This window comes from Salminus brasiliensis, chromosome 1 (assembly GCF_030463535.1).
Source record: "Salminus brasiliensis chromosome 1, fSalBra1.hap2, whole genome shotgun sequence".
Classification (NCBI taxonomy): Eukaryota; Metazoa; Chordata; class Actinopteri; order Characiformes; family Bryconidae; genus Salminus; species Salminus brasiliensis.
The window spans coordinates 14,333,332-14,353,844 of record NC_132878.1 but is presented as its reverse complement, the minus strand read 5'-3'; the positions used below and the strand labels follow the sequence as shown (position 1 = coordinate 14,353,844).

At 40.3% G+C, this 20,513-nt stretch overlaps 1 protein-coding gene across 1 annotated transcript in view; it reads right to left on the bottom strand.

Moving 5' to 3' along the window:
* The window catches only part of ncs1a (neuronal calcium sensor 1a), a 43,212-nt gene extending 34,245 nt beyond the window's left edge, over positions 1 to 8,967 (bottom strand). The window contains exon 1 of the mRNA XM_072672474.1: positions 8,385 to 8,967. Coding sequence (XP_072528575.1) covers positions 8,385 to 8,448 — 64 coding nt within the window. The 5' untranslated portion in view covers positions 8,449 to 8,967. The remainder of the gene's footprint in view (positions 1 to 8,384) is intronic.
* Between the last annotated feature and the right edge of the window lie 11,546 nt (positions 8,968 to 20,513).

Below are 20,513 nucleotides of genomic sequence, written 5' to 3'. Positions count from 1 at the left end.
AATAGCACAGGAATAAAGCTGTAATGCGGATGTGGAACCATAAATGCATCGTATTGCAATGGACAACACAAAGCACTTGCATGTAATATATTCACACTGTTACAGTAACAGATAAATATGTCTAATTCCCCAATTAAATTAAATTAAATCTTGTTTGTTTGTACACTATTGCACATTAAGCTGCTACTCAAATGTTCACTGAGTGATGCCATATGAGAGCCCTTTTATGGTTCGTTAAAAAGCTGTGGGCATAAAGAAGCTTTAAACGGGTAAAGAACTCTAACATTGACTTACTTAAACCTTTGAGTTGTTCACATATAGTTTATCTCCTTTACAAATATGGTGCTCTATGTAACCAAAAATGCTCTTCTAGAATTGCTTAAAGAACCCTTCATAGCAGCTTGACTTTTAAGAGAGTGTGTGTATTTCGGGATGTGTACTTAACGGCTATTATAAGAACCACACTGTTCTACAGCAGAAGACAGAATGAACAGAACCTGAAGCGAAACCATGCCCAAGCATGCTTACTTCTAAGCACACTCTTAAAATAATTCCCTTCAAACAGAGCATCCCAGCTGAGAAGAAACTAAATCAATGCCTTACGCTGAAGTCTGTCATCTCACACAGCTTATTAACTATTAAAAGACTTGCTACAGTAAAATGGTGACAGCAAAAAGCCTTTGAAGTCTGGGTGTGTTTTAAGCACAGTCTCCGACTCTGTCATGAGATGCATGCATGAAAACACACACACACAAACACACACACACTTAGTGAATTTCACAGCATGAAAGTGGTAATTTAGACTCCATGTGGACAGCTTCAGTCGCCCCCTCCAATGCAATTGGGCACAAAGTGAGCACGACCTCTGTGATCCCACACACACACTCACACACTCACACACATCAGTATCAAGTCGGATGCATTCTAAAACTTGTACGGCCCAGCGTGATGTAAATATATCAGTGAAAGAAACGTCCGCTGGGATTTTTACTTACACTACTAAACACACAAATACTAAATAGTAACTAATTCAGAGGAAATGTGATTGTAATCCTTAAATTCTGGGCAACATATAGCCTTTACCAGTATACTGGTATTGACGACGTGCATTAAAATTGAGTTTAAGTAATAACTAACAAACCGTCCATTGTATTTTTTCTGGCTTCTTCAAATTGTTAAATTTTTTTTTTTATATGTAAAAAATGGTGGAATTGGTTCCCACACAATAATTAGGTTTAATATACAGTAATATAGATTCAGAATTTTAACGTACTAAAGAAGCTGTACTTAGAAAGGCTTCTTTATTTAATTATTATTAATGCATACTGACATGCGATGTGGTATTATGACATACTCCTAAAAAAAGAGCTTCGAAAAGGGTTTCTGGAGCCAGTTTTAATATATTTAAAAACATTCAGTACTGCAGTTCTGTGCAAAAGTCTTCTTCAGCAGCCACAGAAAATCCACCTTATTATTTAATCAGTAAATCACTGCTTTTGCTTTTAAAGAAGAGATACATTTAGGATTGTTACTACTCTCCCTATGAATGGGCACCTCAAGCTTGCCCAAGGGTTTGTGGCAGCTCTGGTGCCTCAGGGTCTGAGTGGGGGGGGACTGGTGTTAAAGGACAAATAGGTTTTTAAATGTAAAGCTTTAAGGGTGTTTTTTTAATGCCATAATGCTCCACGCCCCCACCTATAACTAGATCTATGTCTGCATAATATGTCGTTCACACATTATGGAATTTATTAAAGCAAACTGACCAGTGATGTGATACCACTCCATACATAAAAACACAGAGATTCCACAAAGCGTTGCTGGAGCTAGTTTTATTATACTGCAAATACACAGTATATTTAAAAGTCTTCTTTAGCAGCCATGAAAAAACATTGCATCAGAAAGTAAAGATACTGCTAAGTTGGTTAGAAAAATCCAGTTAGACTATTTTATGCCTAATTTCTGTGCATCATCCAGCCACTGAATGGAATTTTGTATTCCATCAGCATCACACCTGATTTACTTTAATGAAGGTAATTAGGTAATTAGGGATTGGATGCCATCAGTAATTACTGAGCTTCCTCGAGGAGAGGTTGGTGAATGGTTAAGGTAACACACAGACATACATTCAATACAGATATATATATATTAGTTTCTGCCTCTGTATTAGTTTGATTATTAATCACATCAAGTTGAGGATTCAATTTCATTAATTAATCTTTCATTTCTCTTTAATCTTTGCTGTTTTAGGTAATTATATGCAGCTGTCATTATCAACAGATCATCTATAACATTAGCACAACATGAAAAACATTGATTACCTTTATCTACAGTGGCATCTGTCAATGGGTTGAATATATTAGACAGCATGTGAGCAGTCAGTTCTTGAAGGTGATGTGTTAAGTGCAACTTACAACTTACAGGACCTTGTCAACACCTTGGTGCCAGATACCACAGGACACCTTCAGAGGTCTTGTGGAGTCCATGCATTGAATGTTTAGATCTGTTGTGGTGGCACAAGGGGGGGCTTACTCAATATTGGGCAGGTTTTGCTTATGTTGTGGCTGATCAGTGTATAATATTATAAATGAGAGATTACTGCAGTAAACTTTACTTTGTACGCAACCTCAGTGCCACTGCTGCGCTAATCCTTTAATAAAGCTGAATGCTATCGGAGGAGCCTGTTATTCATCTACTGAAATGTTCAGCCTAGACCTAGCAACCAAAACCTTTAACTTGATAGGTGGTGACATCTGTGACTAGATCGCAGTTAAGGTTTGCTTCTGATATCTTTTTCTATGTATATCATGTTTGTGCAGGCAAAGCCATCATGTAGGGATTTACTTTGCCTTTCTAGCCAGTATATGAGCAGTTCTTTGTGAGAGTTTTCATAGTCTTTTCTCTGACTTGACTTTCTAACTATAATATCAGTTAAGTTAGTTAAGCTCAAAATTAATTTATTATGTTCTGAAATTGGAAATGTGTCCAGTTTCATGTGTTTGCACATGCTATAATTTCTATTTTTCTCTTGTCATGCTAATCAACTATGTAAGTTAGAGTGCCCAAATGTTATCCATGAATTCACAAATAAGAACTGATGTTAAGAACCTAATGCATGAGTTCATACATGCCATGAAAGCCCTGGTGCGAGTGGTGTGATATCCTCAGCATAATATGCTAACAGCTCCATTATTTTATAACCATGCAAAAAATACACTCTAAATAAACCTGCAAACAAATGTCCCAAAGTCATTTTGCTTAGACAGCTATGCTGCATCGCTTTTTCACAGAAGCGATCACTCACACAGGCAGGGTCCATCTGCTGCTTTACTCTAGAATCATGCACAAAATCGCTATAGCCAGGGACATGGAACTGGGCGTGCTGTGGGGACTGCAGTATCCCCACTTGATTTCCCTTCTGATTTTAGGGTTGTGTAACTGCAACTGCTAAAAAAAAGGTTATGATTAGAAATGAGAGCATAGTAAAGACCTAGTAATGTTTTGTGTGGTAGTCTTGTCATGCACTGTTTAAGTTAATGCTTCATTTCTATAAAAGAAAGCCAAATTGCTTCCTTCTGCTGGTCGCTTTGGGGGCATGTTGCTAAAATACAAGCACTTAAGTAAATGAAGATTTGTAGGTCCGTTCTGAGTCCAAAAGCAGCCAAATATTGTGTTCAAAATAAAAAAAATCATAAACTGATGTAAATATCTCACTTTATAAGTGCATTATTTTGTAGTCAGTATATCTCCTGCTCTGTGTGTGTTTAAATATTGAATCCTCTGAGTTGACTGTGGCCAGCACAATAGGAGCGTTTGTCTAGAGAAAGTCTAGGCTGCAGCCAAGGTAGGACATGACTTTATAGCAAGGCTTCTTTAAAGACTCTTTCACACCTATTTGGTGTATAATGGCTGCACTAGGCTGAAATTTGGCGCCACATATGAGGGTTGTATAGTTACCAGTCTCAAATATGAAGGACACGATTCTTGACTGTATTCAAAGGAGCCTACAATGCACAGTGCTGTAACGGCCGAGAAACTTTCTTTTTGTTCAAATTTGATGGTTTAGATAGTCTACCAGCATGATCAAAATAGCTGTATGACCAGCATAACCATCCTGACCACACACACCCAACAGTATGGCCAGTTTAACCAAATTTATTAACAAGCTTGATTCAACTAGTCAACCAGCTTTTCAACTGCCAAGCAAACCGGCTACCAGCAAAAGTATCTGTATTTGTTTACATTTATGGCATTTGGCCGACGTTCTCATCCAAAGCATTTCATGTTTAAATCATGTTGCACAGGCAGAAGAATGAGGAGTCGTTAGGAGTCTTGCCCAATGACACATATTATGTGTGTAATATTTGGCAGCTGATGTTTACATTTTGTTAAAAATGTGTGAAAATGCTCCAAAATGACTTGGAATAAAATAATCTACAATGTCTTCCACTGAATGTTAAGAGGGCTGTTTCTGCATGTCAGGGATATGTTAGATGACCATTAACAGTGACTGAATTTCAATGAATTTCTCTGTATTTCGTAAAATAACTGAAACTCTATTAGTCCACTGACTCAACTTCAGTACCAGCCCACTGGTCTCCTTTATGTGTGGTTTGGGTCAATGGATTAACCCCTTATTACAAACTAAGGAGTATTACTCAGTAACTACAGGGACTTCTGTACAAACAATGGAGCTATATACTTTCGGCTATTTTGGTGGTTTTTCCATGTGGGGGAAATGGTTGTTCATAAAAATCAAATGTAGGCTACAAATGCTTGAAGTTCTTGGTTCTACTGTTTTTGTTTTTTTGTGGAAACTAGTAAACAAGCCTTAACGAAATCTGGTTAAAAGCCTGTTCCTTGCAGAAAAGGCCACACTTTCTTTATGTCCTCCAGCTGTGTACCAGTTCGACCTATTCCATGGCTGGATCATTATCCATTATCAAGGGCTGGCAGTCTAATCTCACTTGAATCGTTTAACTCAATCGAAGTGCGTCTCTCTGTGACCCACAGTGATGTTGGGCTATTGGTTTTCTCTGTTATGGAGGAGAGCTGCGGCACAACACAGGGCACAGCAGTGGACAAGCATTATTTATTCAAGGAGAGATGGTCAAGGCTCCAACTGGACTGAGAGCTAATTACAGGAATGCGTCCTAAACACAAGGCTTTACCTGTGATCTGTCAGGAAAAACATCCCTTTAACGTTTTTACAACATTCATTTTGTACTTCTTTACAACTTTCAAGATATCCTGAGGACATCACAAAGATGTCTTTTTTGAGTGATGGGGATGTTGATGAAAAGACGTCTCTTAAACGTTTTCTGGGACCCTACAAAATAACGTTCTTACAAAGTTATCTTTACAGGCTACCTATCCACAACCTCCGAGCCACTCTGAGGACATCCTAAAGACGTGATGTTATGAGTGATGGTAACGTTCTTGAAACGTTGTTAGACTGTCAGGAAAGTCATCCCTTGAACGGTTTCTGGGACCCAACAACATAATGTTCTTACAATGTTATTTTTATACCTGTTTACAACTTTCAAGCTATTCTGAGATTTTATGAGTAATGTGACCTTCTTGAAACATTGTTAGAATGTCAGGAAGGTCATCTCTTGGACAGTTCCTGGGACCCTACATTATAACATCCATATAACATTATTAGTAAACGTTCTTGCAACTTTAATAACATCTGAAGGAGGTTATTTTGTTAGATTGGGAATCTAATCAAAGGTAGGGGTCACTGAAACAGAGGGAGTTGGCAGAACTTGACTTCATTAGTATTCTGGGTAGGACTGACACTTAACACACACCTCACTTAACACACACCTTACTTAACACACACCCCACTTAACACACACCACGCTTAACACACACACCACTCAACACACACCTCACTTAACACACACCTCACTTACCATACACCCCACTTAACACACACCCCACTCAACACACACCTCACTTAACACACACCTCACTTACCATACACCCCACTCAACACACACCTCACTCAACATACACCCCACTTAACACACACCTCACTTAACACACACCTCACTTAACACATACCTCACTTACCATACACCCCACTTAACACACACCTCACTTAACATAAACCTCACTTAACACACACCTCACTTAACACATACCTCACTTACCATACACCCCACTTACCATACACCTCACTTAACACACACCTCACTTAACACATACCTCACTTACCATACACCCCACTTACCATACACCCCACTTACCATACACCTCACTTACCATACACCTCACTTAACACACACCTCACTTACCATACACCTCACTTACCATATACCCCGCTTAACACACACCTCACTTACCATACACCCCGCTTAACACACACCCCACTTAACACACACCTCACTTACTATACACCCCACTTACCAAAGACCTCACTTAACACACCTCACTTAACATACACCTCACTTAACACACACCTCACTTACCATACACCCTACTTAACACATACCTCACTTATTATACACCTCACTTACATACACCCCACTTAACACACACCTCACTTAACACACACCTCACTTACCATACACCTCACTTAACACACACCTCACTTACCATACACCCCACTTAACACACACCTCACTTAACACGCACCTCACTTAACATACACCTCACTTACCAAAGACCTCACTTAACACACACCTCACTTAACATACACATCACTTACTGTACACCCCACTTAACACACACCTCACTTAACACACACCTCACTTAAAATACACCCCACTTAACACACACCTTACTTAACATACACCCCACTTAACACACACCTTACATAACATACACCCCACTTAACACACGCCTTACTTAACATACACCCCACTTAACACACACCCCACTTAACACACACCTCACTTAACATACACCTCACTTAACACACACCTCACTTACCATACACCCCACTTAACACACACCCCACTCAACACACACCTCACTTAACACACACCTCACTTAACACACACCTCACTTAACACATACCTCACTTACCATACACCCCACTTACCATACACCTCACTTACCATACACCTCACTTAACACACACCTCACTTACCATACACCTCACTTACCATATACCCCGCTTAACACACACCTCACTTACCATACACCCCGCTTAACACACACCCCACTTAACACACACCTCACTTACTATACACCCCACTTACCAAAGACCTCACTTAACACACCTCACTTACCATACACCTCACTTAACATACACCTCACTTACCATACACCCTACTTAACACACACCTCACTTATTATACACCTCACTTACCATACACCCCACTTAACACACACCTCACTTAACACACACCTCACTTAACACACACCTTACTTAACATACACCCCACTTAACACACACCTCACTTACTGTACACCCCACTTAACACACACCTCACTTAACATGCACCTCACTTAACATACACCTCACTTACCAAATACCTCACTTAACACACACCTCACTTAACACACACCTCACTTAACATACACATCACTTACTGTACACCCCACTTAACACACACCTCACTTAACACACACCTCACTTACCAAAGACCTCACTTAACACACACCTCACTTACCAAAGACCTCACTTAACACACACCTCACTTACCATGCACCCCACTTACCATACACTCCACTTAACACACACCTCACTTAACACACACCTCACTTAACATACACCTCACTTAACACACACCTCACTTACTGTACACCCCACTTACCAAAGACCTCACTTAACACACCTCACTTAACATACACTCCACTTAACACACACCTCACTTAACACACACCTCACTTAACACACACCTCACTTACCAAAGACCTCACTTAACACACACCTCACTTACCATGCACCCCACTTACCATACACTCCACTTAACACACACCTCACTTAACACACACCTCACTTAACATACACCTCACTTAACACACACCTCACTTACTGTACACCCCACTTACCAAAGACCTCACTTAACACACCTCACTTAACATACACTCCACTTAACACACACCTCACTTAACATACACATCACTTACTGTACACCCCACTTAACACACACCTTAGTTAACATACACCCCACTTAACACACACCCCACTTAAAATACACCTCACTTAACACACACCTCACTAAACACACCTCACTTAACACACAACTCGCCAGGCCCAGTCACGGATATCCAAACAAAATAAACAGTAAACAATATTCAGAATAGCTGTACAGAGAGCGTGCTAGCTAACAAGCCTTTTGACAATTAATGTGTGTGTGTGTGTGTGTGTGTGTGTGTGTGTGTGTGTGTGTGTGTGTGTTCTTGCCCATGCATGGCAGGGCAGTACTCACAGTAGGTCTTTCTGGTCAATTCCTCCACCACCTCAGGCTTGAGTTTGCTGTTGGATTTGCCCATCTCTCCTCTAGGTTCTCCCTGAATGTGTCCCCCGCCCCCACTGCCTCTCTTCCCCCGCTCACATTTAGTGCGGGAGACGAAACAAGAGAAGGAAAAAGACTAAAAACAACGCCAGGAGGAAGGACGGAACAAATGAGAGAGAAATGCGATTTAGACGCGCAGTCTCCTTCCTCAGGCAGAGGAAAAGAGACCGAGAAAGCCTGTAATCTCCTCTCTCGTGTCCTCTCTTGTTTCCCTCCGCGTCTCCTCCTCCCACCAATCCTCCAGCCAGCGGCGGAGTCAGAGCCCGAGCGCGCCAAAGACGCTCGTGTCCTGGGGTCCAGCCCGCGGTGCTGGCCGCCAGAGCTGGGGGAAGTCTCGGTTTGCTGTCAGGTCAAACGCTGGCTGTGCTCTTGTCTGTGTATGTGTGCGCGTGCACGCGGGCGTGTGTGTGTATGTAAGAGAGAGAGAGTGTGTGTGTGTCTGTGTGTGTGTGAGTGAATGAAAGAGAGACAGAGCGTGTGGGAGGGTGTTAGAGGGGATGAATACACGCCACGCGTTGTGTTGGTGCCGTCGTCCCTGACAACGATGGTCCCGCCCTCTTTGTGTAAGGCACACCCCTTTATCCTTTATTCGTCTCGAACATAAGATTATTATTATTATTATTATTATTATTATTATTATTATTATTATTATTATTATTAAAATAAGCAGAAGAAGAAAAATAAGAGACAAATTAATTTGACGTAAAAATATCTGTAATATGTATTAAGTATTGTATTGGTTAAACATGATTTGAACACGTGGTTATTTAAATTCCTGTGTGTTTTTGATGCTCTAGCAGCACGACCAACCTGACCATGCAAAATTGCAAAACCAGCATGACCATCATGATCATACTAGTCAACCAGTATAACAAGACCACGCTGAGTGACCAGCATGACAAGACCACGCTAACTGGCCAGCATGACCAACTTGATCAAGCTAGTCGACCAGCATGACCAAGGTAGTTGCATAACCACCTTGGTGATCACACTGGTCAACCGCCATGATCACACTGGGCAACCAACATGACAAGACCACACTGGTTGACCAGCATGGCCAACTTGACCATGCTAACTGAAATACATGACCAAGTTAGTTGCATAACCAGCATGACCCTCATGATCGTGCTGATAGACCAGCTTGACCAGCCTGACCACGCTGGCTCACCAATATGAGCAGCTTGACCTCGCTGGTTGACAATCATGATCAACTTGACCAAACTGGTCAACCAGCTGAGAACATGGACCAGCTTTGTTAGGTTGATCATGCTGATAGATCAGCTAGTCCATCATAGTCTCAACTGAAAATATATGTAACCAACTTGTTCACCTGCATAGGGTATGTTTTGCCTGGATGGTCAGCTTTTCAACCACACTGACCATCAAAGACAAGTTAAGACAATCTGAAACCAGCTGTTCTTGAGCAGGACTTGAGCAGAGAGTTTGAATCAGATTCATCCTAGTAAAAATACCTCAACAAAAAAAGTTCTTTCCTCCAGCAAGTTTTGTAAAGAGTGGTAGTCAAGTGATGGGTACAAGGGTGGCATTATTTAAAGACCTCGTTGATGTCAATCAGCCGAACAGAAGTGTTAGCTTACTCGTAGAATGTGTGTAGCTACATACAGTCATGGAAAAAAAATATAGTCACTATTCAAACAATCGTTCACTGCAGTTTTCCATCAATTTCTTTCTTCCATCTACCTCCAGGGGGTTAGCTACTGTGTCATGGGCTGTAAATGTTTTGGTGCTGCACACAGTGGACACAGGTACAATAACTCCTTAATACTCCAAGGCTTATTACACACTAAGGTGTATTAATCAGTAACTACAGGGACGTCTGTACAAACTGGTGGGGATATTTTTTGGTGGCTCAGCGGTAAGAGCACTGGGCTATTAATACTAGGCTACTGTTGACTAGGCCCTTGAGCAAAGCCCTTCACCCTCTCTGCTCCCTGGGCACCGCCTCGATGGCTGCCCACCACTCCAGGCCTGTGTGCTCACTGTCACTGTGTGTGTTTGTACACTAATGGGTATGTGTGTGTTCACTGCACAGATGGGTTAAGGTGGACCATAGGCTTTTTAAGGGATTAAGATATCTGGAGATGCACTCGTAGAATTGAAACTGTCCATACCTTTCCTCAATTTTGGTTCTCACATCGTCTGACAAATCTTTGCTGTTCTTTCTTTTCTCCATGCTCTGTGTGGTAAACAGACTCAAAAGATGAGTCAACTTTTCTCCATTTAAACTGTCTAAACATGTGATTTCTACTGTACATTGCCAGCACTTCTTACTTGCTATAATTACAAAAATAAAGAAGCATCACATGATTGAAATCTAGTTATTTCTTATAATTTTGTAACAGCAATATTGTTCATTCCATTCCTGGTGTCCTGAGTGAAAGGATATCAGATATCTGGGAGAAATGGTGCATTTTCTAAAAGAAGTGCAGGGGTGCCAAGCTTTTTGGCCATGACTGTATACATATGTCAGCTGACCTCTTAATTAAACCCAACCCAGTGACATTAGAGGGCGGGGTGCACTGGACGAAACATTGTTTCCCACAGGACGCAATAGAGGGAAAAAAAACGGGAGAGAGAGAGAAGTGTACAGACAGGCAGAAAGAAAAAAGAGAGAGACAGACAGACAAAGACAGACAGACATAAGATGGTCACTGAAAGAAAGACTGAGACAGACACAGACTGTGCTCACAAAAGGGAGTTGCTTAAAAAAGGGGGCAGAAAAAGTCAAGCAGTGATGGATAGTGCTGAGTTAGCGCCATGCTGCCCCAGAAGCAGCCTGCAGTCTTTTGCCAGCAGCATCACCTGCTGTGTCACTCTACACCCCCCCCCCCACCACCACCACCACCACCACTCCCCCGACTCCCTTAGAGAACACACCATATTGAGTTGGCAGACTATGGCTACCCTAGATTAGAATAGCTCTTGCTCAGGCCACTTTAAAAGTAGGCTGCATCTCCTGATATGTCCCCTTTTCCCTCCAATGGAAGTATTTTTTTTTACCTTACCCTATCATCCAATCACCTCTACATCATGCTCCGATTGTGTCACACAAAACTTCATGCAGGTCACACCACGATGACATTGGTATTATGCAAATGTGTCATTAGACATAAACAATACCATATAATTAGATACCCTGTTTTTCTTTTCTTATTGGAAATAATCTCTTTTTTTGTACACACCTAGCATTAAGTCTACTTTTTTGAGTGCATATTTTCCATTCCAATAAGTTATGTACTTCTCTTCTGTTGCTTCTATATCCACATTTAACAGCCAGGTCATTCCTCACAAACAAGTAGCAATTTGTTACTGTTGGTAAACACAGATTGTCCACTCTACGTGTTGCCAAAGAGGTTCCTCTGGGATCTATTATTGGTCCTCTTTTTCCTAATTTACATGTAATCCCTTAGCCAAAGTTTCCTCAGCCAAAGTCTTAGCCTTAGGTTTACTTTACATTGCTATGCTATACTATATCCAGACATAGTATGTCAGCATGAAGACATCTTCTCCCATCCAACCCTATACATAAATGACAGCTTTTCTAGCAGGTTGCAATTGCCCATGTATCTAGCATGTTTAGCTGCACTGTTTACAGGAATGGTGTGTCAAAGAGACCTCTCCTGGTTGCTAGAAATCTCTGTGTTCTCTTTCAGATTTGACATTTGCATCACATCTGCACTGTTTTTATCTTTATAACATTTCTAAATTGCTTTCAACTTCATCCATCCGGGTGGTAGAGTGGAAGAGGGTGGTGTCTGTGCTAAGCTAAAAACGAACACTATCTTAGTGGCTTTTACCATCTCTACCCTCCCTCGAAAACAAACTGAAGTACGTCAGCTAACCACCGAACTGGAGCTGACCACAGGTTTGAAGGGAAAGTGTCATGCAGGCAGGCCGAACTATGGTGAGTGAGCGGGTGCTAGGCCAAAAGCTAACCACACACTGCACCAAAAGGACAGCAACACTATCCAGTAAGACTTGTTAAAGCACAAAAATCAATTCTATGAGATGGCATATTTTGTTATGCTGTGCTAGTTTAACAGCATATTAGTATAGAGGGGTCCGAGGCATTTGCATCCCTATTTTGTCTCTTGACATTCAGAGAGAGAGAGAGAGAGACTGTTGTCCTTGCATCAGCTATCTCACCTCCTCTCTCTAGGCTGTCTGATCATTGTTGAAGCACCACAACTGTTACGTACATTATCAGCAAATGTCATGATGTGATTGCTGTGATCTGCATGCAGTCATGGGTGAGCAAGTTGCACAGCAGAGAAAAGCTGCACAGCCTTAGGGAGCTCTAGTGTTTAGGGTGATGGGACAGGACAACTTGTTCTGAATGTTAACTGTCTGAGGTGTGTTGCTCAGGAGGTCCAGTTGCAGAATCATGAGCTCAGAGCTAGTGAATAATGTTTGCTGAGTAGCTTACTAAGCCACATAGCAACAATCTGACGTGTTGCCACTAAGCTCATTTGCATAAAGTTGGTCCAGAATGAGACAGCAGAGTGAGTGTGCATCAGCAGATGGATGTGTCAGTTGTGTTTATCATTGTCTGCCATCACATTATAGCATGTTATGACACGTTCCATTTGAAATCTGTTGTGCTATCCGGTGTTGCCAGAGAAGGGTGGGTTCCGCTTTTGAGTCTTGGTTGAGTCAAGGTTTCCTCTGCTCTCAGAGAGTCTTTCCTTGACACTGTCACCATTGCACTGCTCAAAAGAGGCTCAGACCCGGATCTCTGTAAACCTGCTGCTCTGTAAAGTGTGACAACCACTGTGAAAGGCGCTGTAAAAATACATGTTTGTTGAATTGAATTCTAATTATATCATTTTTTATTCCCTGTGTACATCATGTACAGTTATGACATGATGTTTACATACAGTTGCAATCAAGATTTTTCAACCTCCACTGCAAATTAGGTTTATTAGCAAAATGTACAGATTTTTAAAATGTACAAACTTAATGTAAAATGTGGTTTCTCTAAATTCAACATCAATTTTTTTTAACTTTTAATAACCACTGCAGTCTCAGAATTATTTAACCCCTTCTTGACAAGCATCTTTAGTACTTAGCAGAGCACCCTTTTGCTTTAATGACCTCCACATCACCTGAAATGTGATGCATAGCTAGACACCAGCTTCTGGAATCTTAGCCCTTTCCTCATGGTCAGTGGCTTGGTAAAATTGTCCTATTGGAAGGTTCACTGACACCCAGGCTTCAAGACCTGGTTTTAGAAGAAGCCCTGGAAAATTGGTCATTGCAGTTGCCTGACTTTAACCCCACAAAAAACTTGTGAGATTTGAAGAAGCAGGTTTGCATCACGCAAACCCAAGAAAATTAGTAAACTGGAGGTCATTGCCCATGAGGAATGAGCTAAAATTTCTCAGGAAGGCTGCCAGAAGTTGGTGTCTGGCTATGCATCACACTGCAGCAGGTCAAAACAGTAAAAGGGTGCTTTACTAAGTATTAAAGATGCTTGCCATGAAGGGCTTGAGTAATTCTGAGATTGCAGTAGTCCTTTTGTGGTGAATTTAGAGAAAGCATTTGTCATATTAGTTGAGTTGAGCTATTTTAATTGTTCTTGTTAGATTGGTTTATAGAAGTTTGTGAACTTTGCTAATAAATCTGTTTTGCAATGGGGGTTAAGTCATTTCATTTGCAACTACAAACTCATCAGACATGAATGTCATGGATTTATTTGAACTATTCTTGTTGGTCTTGGTGAAGGGTGAGTTACAACATACATCTTTAATAGAAACAAACCACAAGAACTTGCGCAAGGTGCACAAGTTAAGAAAAAAAGTAGTGATATGCTGTGCTGTCTCCACGCGACAAGGCTGACATCTACATAAAACACTCTGACAGGCTCGTGAGCAGAGGGCCTGCAGAGCTCTAATCCACCCGCATTGTCTGGGGGTGAATAATCAAAGCCTGCCAAAACAAACGACACATGCAAAGCAGACGCGAAGCAGCAATGACAAAGCTGTAATGGAGCTTACCTGCACAGCATGCCTGCCCAGCGGTGGCCTGTTCAATTTGCTCCAAAGTGTAGTTTGGCTATGAAAAGCCAAAATTACTAAATTGTGCACAGAGGCATACTTTAAGGTGCCAGTCTATTAGGTCCACCAACCTTCACTATACACATCACTGAAGATTTTATCATTTACCAAAATCCCAGGGTGAAATTTAGTTTGACATCAATTATATAATAAGACTACATAAGGCTCTGCATCTGCTTACATTTACAATCATTTATGGCATTTAGCAGACACTGTTATTAATAACCCTAATGCAGCAATCTGCAATCTGCAATTTCCTAGAAGCTGAATGTAAAGATTACTAAACTGTGCGAAACCTGTGGAGAAGAACAAGACATACTAAGTGCAATAAAAGCCTTAATAGAGATCAGTGGTTCAGAGGAGTTCAAGAGGTTAAGTGCTTTTGAAAGAGGTGGATCTTCACTTGACATTTGAAGATAGCAAGTGATTATGCTGTATCGACACCCAGAGGGAGTTCGTTCCATCATCTTAGTGCTACGTTGACATTATGACTGTGATTTCCCAAAACTCACCAAAAACACCCAATCAACCACTACTACTAAAAGTAGTTTCTTCTTCTTCTTCTTATTATTATTATTATTTGTATTATTATTGATTAAACACAAATCCCAAACAAACCCTAAAGCATGATGGGAACACTGTGCCACAAATCATCATGTCATGTAATTAACTTTGTCAGAGTGGCTCTGAGTGTTGTATTGTTTCTGGTTTATGTGAAGCCGCTAAGATTAAGGTTCAGTCAGGACTCTTGGTTGACACTTTGGGGCTGTTGTTGATGCTCAAGTGTTAAATAAACAACACAAATTGATTACAGGAGCTAAGCTATCAGAATCCAAGTCGGAAAAACACACACAGTTTGTAATAAGTATTACCGATAGAAGAGGACTCTTTGGAGCGGATGAACCTATTGGCACCATGCCTAATTCCAGGCGTGAGCTAGAGGGGTTTAAAGCCCCCCAGGATTGAGCTGGGGAGCAGTGAAACTGTGTTCTCTGGTGATCTATCCAGTACTTTTGGGATGAGCTGGGGAATTGGAGATGAGATGGGGTGGTGAAGAGTGCATTCAGTGATGCAATCAAATCCTCACAGCAGTGCTCTAAAATCTGGTAGGAAGCCCACCCTGGAGAGTAGAGACAGTTACTATAGTTAAATGTAGTACTATAGTTAAATGTAGTTAAATGTAGTCTGTATTGGTCTGCCCCATCTATCAATAAAAGAGGATATGTGGTGGTCCCTTATCCATTGACTAATCACAGATGGGCTTAACTTGGCAAGACATACATTACATGCCCAAAATAGGCAGCTAGCAACAAGAGCTGGATACTGTAGACTCTAAATCTACAATTGCTATTTGTCTGGTCATTTTTAAAAGCACCCCTTTGCACCCTGGGAGATAGCTAATGTGACTAGTATCTAATCTTTAGACAGTTGTAATAAGTAGCAGAACCACCACAAGCCCCAATCAACCCCCAACCCCAAATGGTCAGGGAGTTAAACGGTTTTGTGTCTAGGCAATGGACGCTGAAAGAGGGACAAATTAGGCTAATCCCAGTGTCCCTAAATAGCAAGACAGACAGCTTGCCTGCGTAATAGCAATAAGCTGCAAACAATAACAAATGCTTACTAGCAGTAGCCTATAATGCTACATGTGCTGTTAATTCTTAGGAACAGGCCAGGCAAAGATTGTTGGTATAATAAGTACTGATGTGATCCTCTGCAGTATATTATAAGGAGCACATTGTAATACAGAGGTATCAGATCAATATGAACACAGATGTAGTTTGTTACTGTGGCTAATTTACTATATACTGACATCACTGATATATGTGTATATCAGTATATAGAAGTTAAGAGGGAAACTGTTACCCTTAATCACATGAGGAGTAACTGAGAATGGCTACTATGGTATATAAAATCAAATTAAATAGAGTCAGTAGCAAGACTGGTAATTAATACTGCTTAATAATGATTAGCCTTGTTTAATTGTATTGTCCATATTTAAACCAAGTTCACACTGCCTAGTCATATATGATGTGTAATATGGTTATCCACTTTTCTGTTCTGCACTTTATTATTATTATTATTATTGTTATTATTATTATATAGTAGTAGTAGGAATAGTAGTATTAATAATAGTAATAGTTGTAGTAATAGTAGTAGAAGTAATATTATTATTATTATTATTATTAGTAGTAGTAGTAGTAGTAGTAATAGAAGTAGTAGTAGTAGTATTGGTAGTAATAGAAATAGTAGTAATACTGTTATTATTATTGTTAGTAGTAGTAGCAGTAATTGTAGTGGTAATAATAATAGTAGTAGTAGTAATAATAGTATTATTATTATTATTAGTAGTAGTATTTGTAGTGATAGTAATAATAGCATTAGTAGTAATACTGTTATGATTATTATTATTAGTAGTAGTAGTATTTGTAGCGATAGTAATAATAGCATTAGTAGTAATACTGTTATGATTATTATTAGTAGTAATAATAGTAGGAGTAACAGTAGTAGTAGTAGTATTGGTAGTAATAATAGTATTATTAGGAGTAGCAGTAGAAGTAATGGTAGTGGTATTAATAATAGTATTAGTAGTAATACTGTTGTTATTATTAGTAGTAGTCGTAGTGGTATTAGTAGTAGTTGTAGTACAGTGTGTCCATTTATCAGTGAATAATATAATGGCTGCCAATATACTGTTAAACATGGATTCTTTTTTTACAGTGTTCCTCAACTCTAGTCCTGGAGGCACCCTGCCCTGCACAGTTTAGTGGATTCCCTGCTTTAACACACCATCGCTGCAACTCTGAAAGAACTTTAGGTGAGCAGGGAAAGCATTAAAATGTCAGGGCAGGGTGCCTCCAGGACCTCCAGGAACTTTAACACTGCTTTAGTAAAATCAATGGTTACACATCGTCACAGTCATGCACAAATCCTTTTTAACTTTTAAAATGTTCTCACTTTAAAACACTTTGAATCTGTTTTTACATCGTGTCAAAATTTCATGATGAATGGACTAATAGAAATGCTCCAAAATTAGTAAAAAATGTTATGTCTTTTGACGTCTATTGAAAGTTAAGGAGGAGATACAAAGTTCATGTGTAACAGGTTCTATAGCAGCGAAGCACTTTTGTAAGGCGCTCTGGATTAGATTCAAAACATTCAGATGTTTTATAGGTTCTCCTCATTAGGTCATTGAATTTGGTCTGATCATCCTGCTCGGAATTCATGTGAATTTTACATCAATCCAACTTGACATGCATCCTAAATGCACACTAATAATAATAATAATAATAATAATAACAAAATACTAATGATAATTTGCTTCCAAATTTGCAGCCGGCGTTCACTGCACAGTAACACGACCATTGATGAAGTGGCTGTTACTGCTGACTCCAATTTAATTGTTTAACTCTGGATGAGTGGCTTGAGTGAAGCATTGCTCTTTGCACATGCGTGTCAGGTTAGTAGCGTCAACTGTTCAGACAGAAGAAAAAAAAACTTTTCCTGTTGTGTGAACATAGTCTTAGGGACATTACCATTTACCAGCCATTTCTCCTCAGCCATGCAACACCCCATATGTCTGTACTGGGCGTGTTTGTATCTTCTACACTGTACCACTGAGGCCACCATCTGTCTCTCACATGGACTATGAGAAGAGAGGAAAATTTCAGAACTCACAAAGTGGGAGCTAGATTAGCGCTAGCAACACACTCCTTGGCTTCATTAGTTGCTTGTTGACATTTTGTCAACTTCAGAGCCTCTTAAAGGGTGCATGAGCACCTGATTGGCATGTCTGTGTGTTGGTGTCAAATGCAGTTGTGTCTGGAAGATAACACACTCACTGTGAACCTGAATGGTATTTTAATACTGGGCTTCCAATGAGTGTACTGTACAACATGTAACATATTTAATAGCTTGCGCACTAAATTCTGGGTCAAAATTAAACAAACAGATTGAAAATATACAAATACCCACTTAGACGATTCATCCAGTGATGCTAAAAGTTCCTAACTTTAAGCAAAGGCCAAGGCCTTTACTTCCAAGGGGAAGTATGCATTCTGGGATAAGTCCACACAAGTCACGTCCTGATACACCCTTGATAACACAGGCGGAACAGGAACACGTCCATGCATTCGGACTAAACTTGGCCAGATGTTTCACAAGAACACTGAAACACAAGCACAGACAAGAATGCAGGCTGAAAATCGGCCTAAGTCGTTATTCAACTTTACGTGACCCTACCTCTCCCCTGTCTGAGCTACTACAGGGTTGGGGTGTTTCTGTCACCTGACAAAATAACACACTGATGCGGCCGTATGAGCAGTGTGCAAAACACATTTCTGGCTTTGTTGAGTATTATTATTATGACCATCATTATTGTTAACTTCAGGGTTAACAGTTTAGGGTTGCCACCAGCTCTGTATAACATCTTGCGGATTCGTTCCTGCTTTAAGAACAAAATGCACTGTGTTACTGAACCAGTACAAGAGCTGATTTTTGGGAACACAGCTGTCGAACACTGATCAAAATTAGAGAACACTTCAGACACCTGCAAGTTGTTGGTGTTAATTCGGCACTTATAATCTGACTTTGCAAGATGGAAAGCCGTTCCAAAGTGACTGAACCCCTCCGTCAGCAGATTGTCAAGATGAAGGCCGAAGGGGTGACCCCATCAGCCATTGCAAGAGAAGTTGGTCGTTCCAAGTCTGTGATTTTTTGAATACTGCATCTTTACAACACCACAAACTCATTCAAGTCCCCCAAGAAGGCTGGTCGTCCACAAAAGACAAATGCAAGAGAGGACAGGATAATGCAGAGAATCTTCATGGGCAATCGGTTCAACACTGCAGCTGGAATTGCTCGCCAGTTCAGCACTGAACAGGGTAAGGATCTACTTGTCATTCAGTGTCTTGACGTTTAAGAGCATTTAGACTGAAAGCCCACTCTGCAGTGACCAAACCTCTCATTAGCAGAAAGAATCAAAAGGCTAGATTAACCTTTGCTAATGAGCATGTTGTGTGGACAGAGGAAAAGTGGTCCAGAGTTCACTTTAGTTATTAAAGCAAGTTTCATTTATTTGGGTCTGATGGGAAACATTATGTTCGTCGACAAACTGGGGAAAGACTGAACCCAAAGTGTGTAAAGAATTCAGTGAAAGGTGGAGGAGGAGATTTCATGGTTTGGGGAATGCTTTCAGCAGCAGGAGTTGGGCCTCTCATACAGCTACATAGCAGAGTGAATGCAAGTGTGTATCAGAACCTTCTTCAACAACATGTGGTTCCTTCCTTGTGTTTGTCACTCAATCAGCCAGCAATAACAGGTAAAGCAGTTCCTTGAAACTGAAAACATTGAAACAATGAAATGGCCAGCTCAGAGTCCTGATTTAAACCCAATAGAAAAATTGGAAAATTCTTGGTGATAAAGTTGGCCAAGAAACCCACTACAGTCACCGAACTGTGAAAGAAACTGCAAGAAGAGCGGACCAAAATCACACCAGAGCAGTGCGAGAGACTAGTGATGTCCTGTGGCCGCAGATGTGCTGAAGTCATCTAAAGCAAAGGCCTGTACACTTCCTACTGACTGTTGTAACTTTTAGAAAATTTTGTTGTAATCTTTCTCTGTGCTACAGTTATTGCTGTTCTCTAATTTTGATCATTGTGTTTTTTTGCAAACTAAAGATTTTTTGTTGAAGTACCTCAGTTATTTTGTTAAAGTGTTCTAGTGGCATGGTATACCCCTAACAAAAAATCCTTCAAATGTTGACCAAAGAAGATTGCATTATATGCATATATATGCATTGTATTAAATTATTTGGTGTGTAATAAAATTGAGAAATCTACATTTTATAGATGTGCCACTATTGTGTATAAAACAATAAATTATTAATGCAATTCCAAACTTTTGATATTGTCATAATGCTTTTTTAGTTTTACAAGTTTCATTGGTGGGAAAAAATAAGACAAAC